This window comes from Condylura cristata, unplaced genomic scaffold (assembly GCF_000260355.1).
Source record: "Condylura cristata isolate star-nosed mole 26May11 unplaced genomic scaffold, ConCri1.0 scaffold00011, whole genome shotgun sequence".
Classification (NCBI taxonomy): Eukaryota; Metazoa; Chordata; class Mammalia; order Eulipotyphla; family Talpidae; genus Condylura; species Condylura cristata.
In genome coordinates this window covers 27334357-27339117 of record NW_004567112.1, presented here as the reverse complement: position 1 = coordinate 27339117, position 4761 = coordinate 27334357, and the positions used below count along the sequence as shown (strand labels likewise).

The following is a 4761-nucleotide window of genomic DNA, read 5'->3' as shown; positions in this document are numbered from 1 at the left end:
CTACCTGCACCCACACTCTGCCACGCTCATCCCTTCATAATGGTACTTGAGGGTGGGGACCCCCATGTCATCCTTGTAGAGGATGGAAATTGGGCTCAGTTTGGTGGGCACACAGCAAGCCTTGCCCACTTTCATGGGGAACTTGAGATGCACCAGGGTCTGCACAATGGCATGTTTTGTTGGGGTCACGTCATCAGCCAGGGGGAAGAAGCAGCCACCTTTACATTCATAGGCATCGTACTCCTTGGGCGCAATGATCCAGCTGTCCCAGCCGATGTCCTCAAAGTTGACCCGCAGGGAGGTCTTTTGACAGTGGTTGCTGGCTCCAGCACTCCTCTTTCTTCTGGCTAAGGATGACCCAGTGGCCACGTGGGCTTCCAGAGCTTCTTCCTCCTCCTTGTCCTCACCTGCCTCTACTGGGTTGCTCTTGGGCAGCTCCTTGATCACACTCTCTTGTTCATGGCCAATCATCTCCCTGAGCTCCAGCCTGGTCTCCTTGGTCCCGTTGCTACGGTCATTGGAGAAGATGACGAAAAAGGGCAGGTTTTTGGAGCCTGGGGGTACACTGATGTCCAGCTTCTCACAGCCCTTTCTGTGATTCTCTACAGTTACTTCCAGTTTATTTTTGCTCCTGGTGGAGTCTGTCTTGACCCACCGCTTAACAGCACTGGAGACCTCAAAGGTCTCCCAGCCCTCCTCCCGAATGTCTTGGGACACCAGGAAGGTCTTGGTTCTCTGAGAGACATCCCAGGCATCTTCCCCATCCAGGATGTCATAAATGACCATGTTTCCTTTCAACTCATGAGAGGAAACCATGTGACTTTGACAGGAAATGTACAGTCGCAGCTCTGCCCTGGTGATCTGCTCATGCCTGGGAATGGAGATGTTGAAGAGCAGGATGTGCTTCTGGAAGGAAAAGTCTTCTGTGGTGGACATAGAGGTGGCATCTGAAAGGCAAAGGCATAGGGATTGGCATCTGCAGGGAGGGTCTGGCTTCCTGACACCGAAGCTGAGTCTATCGTTTAGATGAAGGGACATCTGGGATGATGTTGTCTTTATAAATCTCTATTTGGGTTTACATAGCCCTACTTGAAAGGATACAGTGAGAGCTTCCAGAGAAAAGCAGAGGCAGGAGATGCCAAACTGTGGGGCTAACAGTTCCAGCTTTCATCGGCCTCTGCTGGCTACCCACAGGGCACTACGAGCTTTGCATATTTTGCTTCACTTTTCTCCCTGCACAATCTAACTGGTTTTTACCTTTACAGAAGTGGAGACTAGATGCAGGCAGTTCGTAGCCAATGCACACATATCCTGTAATGATCCTTACTTCAAAACAAAAACAGAACCAAATAAATAGAACAGGAAAGCTCACTGTCAGCCTCAGAGTGCAGGTGCTGAGTATGTGATTCTGCAAGAGAGATCCTGGTAAGGAAGGTGAAATCCCAGCATTCAGACAATGGTTAAAAAATCTCAGCACCTAAATCACGTGATAATCATTCTGAATTGTAATTTGCAAAGCTTAAAAGCAGATGCTTTCTTTTTTTTTAATGTTTAAGGAGATAAATTTGACTCAATTACCTTATCATGCCAGGCCAAACCAGGGCTGCCTCTCAGCTGCATAACTGTCTGCCCCCTTCTGGCAGACACACAGTCATTAGCATGCCTCCTCATGTGCCATGGCTCCGTCACAAAGAGCGAAAAGAAATTGCATTTTGTGACTGCCTAGTATGCACCAACACCAGAGGAGCCGTGGGCCACGCTGAAACTCAGGAGGCTTCTGTGTCTGGCAGATCCAAGATCCCGTCCCCGCTCTGCCATTTCTGAGACTGGTGACGAGCTCTGAGTTTCCCTGCCTCTGTGCCCTGCTTCCCCCTGGCAGCCCCAGCTCATCCTTCCTGCCTCCCAGGGCGTGTGTGCAGCTTCAAGGAGATGACACATGGAATTTACCAGCATTTCCTCTGGCTCACAGCGGATGCTCAAGCATTACTTCTGTGTCCTTCCCAGAGCTATTTCCCCACCTGGACATGCACCTCGCCCCTCAGCATGAGGCTTTCACACAGCTCTCTGGTCTCCTTCCCCAGTGTGTTGTGCCGCTCATGCTCCCACTGTGTCGAACACCAGTGACAGGGAGCGAGGTGTGCACAGAGCTTTATCACCTCATGTGCTCATCGTGTGGTGTGCCTTGGAAAGTGCTGGGCACCACCGTCAGGCATCTAGAGGACCCGTGCCCTGGCTTCCTGAGCTGCATTTGGGCCATCTGTGAAGAGAAGCATAATTGGCCTCCCCAGGAGTGCTGGCCTCAGGCAGAGCTGGGATCAGATCAGAGCACTTGTTTCTAGGACATGGACAATGGGAGAGGGGGCGTCATGGAGATGGCTGCAGACACTGGACTCCCGGACGGTGGGGTCTGGTAACTTCGCGCAGCCGAAGAAGCCCAGCTTTCCCCTAAAGCAGTGGTCACAGACGTGCTGTCTGGATCTGACAAGCTGCTAGGGGAGTGCTAGTGTTTTAAAAACCAAGCACGTTCCCAAAACAACCCAGTTACTTTTTTTCTTCTTTTGAGCAACCAGGAAGTCCAGCACTGCAGGGCATGTGTGGTGACCACAGTGTCCTTTAGAAGGATGCTCTGCAGGCTAGTGGCACTGAGCTGGGCCTATTAGGAGTTTGCAGGTCTCAGCCCGGAGAGGAAAGGCCCTGCTTGCCTCACCACCCAGAGAGAGGCTGCAGTGGCAGGAAAGCTGAGCTGTGCGGGCAGGTGGGTCTAGGTCAGGACCCCGCCGCTAGCCCACAGGGGCGGCCTCTCAGCGGAGCCTGGCCTTCTTGTTTGCCAATCATTCCAGCTATATTGTTCGAATAAGTGCTGGAGCCCTACGTTGATTTTGTTCATCTTCTGGTCCTCCAGAATCAGGGAGGTCCTTTTATCTTCAGGACAGAATGAAGTTCTCCTCCAACACTCCTCTTAAGGGAATTTATCTGGATTTTAGACACCTTTCTAGAAGAGGGAAATGCACATTCCCTCAAAATGCAGCAGTGTACCCGGTGGTCGGAGACTAACTTAAGTTGTCTGTTTTGAAGCAGGAAAGGGGCTGGAAGGGAAGAGGGTAAAGGGAGAGGATGGAAGGCAGGCAGCTGGCATAACTGCAACACCTACTGTGGGAAATGTGGCACGGGGCCAGGGCAAGAGTATCTTCTGGAGCACAGCTGTCCTGCAGGACTTTCTGCAATGCTGGAAGTGTGCAATAATCCATGCCTTCTTAGGGTAGCTATTGCCACACACTCTCTGAGAACTTGAGGCCAGTAAGACCAAAGAACTCAATTTCTTCACATCATTTCACTTAAGGTCAACCCTCACGTGGCCGTCAGCCACCCTGTCAGAGAGTAGCTGTAGCCCACGGGCCCTCCCCGCTGCCCCCCTACCTTCCATGCTGAAGCTGCGCACGATGTTGGAGGCAGGGGTGGACGACTTGTCGCTGGTGTACCTGTGGTACAGGTCGATCATGTACTGCGGGGGCTCCGCTTGGGTTTTGTCCTGGGAAGGGACCCCGCTCAGGTTGAGGCTGCGTAGAAAATCCACCTTCATGTTCTCCAGGAACATCCTCAGGTCGAAAGCGCTCTCCGCGGGCTCCCCTCCAGGCTGCCCTAGCAAGCGGTGGGCATCTCCGGCAGACACGGCTCGCCCGCGGCTCTGCAGCGGCTTCCCCTGCACTGCGCAGGCCAGCAGGGACAGCAGGGGCAGGGCCACCCCTAGCACCCCGTGGCCCATCTTGGGACGGCGCCCTCACGCTGGGCAGGGACTGCAGGCGGCCCGGGAGAGTCAGCGGTGGCAGGGAGGAGCCCAGAAGGAGCGGGCCGGCATCGTCCCCGCCGGCCGCAGCTCTGCACCAAGCCCCCAGCAGTTCACCGGCTCCTGCCCGCTGTCCCCCCAGTGTCCTCCACTTGTCCTTATCTGGCCCTCACGGCGGCGCACCGACCTCTTATCTGAGGGAGCTCTCCCTAATGAAGGCTCTATAAACATCTGACAAACACACAGGGCTTGTGGGAAGGACACGGCCTGCTGCGGAGGAGCCCAGTGTCTCCGGGGGGTCATCGCCCCCTAATTAGGATGCTTTCTCATTTCCTTGCCAGCTTTGTTCCGAAGACTCTTGAGGCGGAGTGATGATACGCTCATCTCCTGGACCGTGGAAACAAAGAATCCAGGAACAAGCAAGACCAAAGTGTCCTCCAAATATAGAAACGGCCATAGTCCCAGAAGACCATGGACACTGCTGGGCTGGTGTGGGTGGTGGGTGGGGACCACACCAGGATCATTCAGAGCCTGCCCCACGCGGGGCAGGGTGCTCCACGTGTGGCTCCAGCCCGCTGCGCCTCAGTTTCTCATCTGTGAAGAGACTCGCACGATGTGGCGTGAGCGCAGCACCTGCCTGTGACTTAATGAGGTGATAAGGGCCCCGTGGTCAGACAAGATAACGGTTCAAACCCCAGCTGTTTCACTTATTTTCCCTAAGTGTGATTGGGAGTAAGCAGCTTCACATTTTCAAGCCTATTCAGAAGACAGTTGTAAGGCCTTGATAGTTAGTGTGTGCTCAAGCACCATGGCCACAGTCACCATGGGCCCTGGTCCGGAGGGTGGCTGCATTCTGCTGTCACATCTCCACTCCTGGGTCAGACTGGGCTGGGAGTGAGGAGGAAGCCTTATGCTTCCCTGTCCTGCTCTCTAGGGGCATCCCACACACCAGGTATGCTGTCCCAGAAGCCCAAGGG

General features: G+C 54.2%; 1 protein-coding gene across 1 annotated transcript; it reads right to left on the bottom strand.

Moving 5' to 3' along the window:
- On the bottom strand, positions 1-3763 carry GDF2 (growth differentiation factor 2). The gene is made up of 2 exons (XM_004680675.1): positions 3418-3763; positions 1-947 (listed from the first exon to the last, which is right to left on the bottom strand). The coding sequence occupies exons 1-2, from the start codon at positions 3761-3763 to the stop codon at positions 1-3; spliced, it is 1293 nt and encodes a 430-aa protein (XP_004680732.1).
- Between the last annotated feature and the right edge of the window lie 998 nt (positions 3764-4761).

What these genes read in the sequence shown, in the direction of transcription:
- GDF2 (XM_004680675.1), bottom strand. Translation starts at nt 3,763, where the DNA reads ATGGGCCACGGGGTGCTAGGGGTGGCCCTGCCCCTGCTGTCCCTGCTG. An exon ending in GCGCAGCTTCAGCATGGAAG is followed by an intron (nt 948 to 3,417) that starts GTAGGGGGGCAG and finishes TTTGCCTTTCAG; the next exon opens with ATGCCACCTCTATGTCCACC.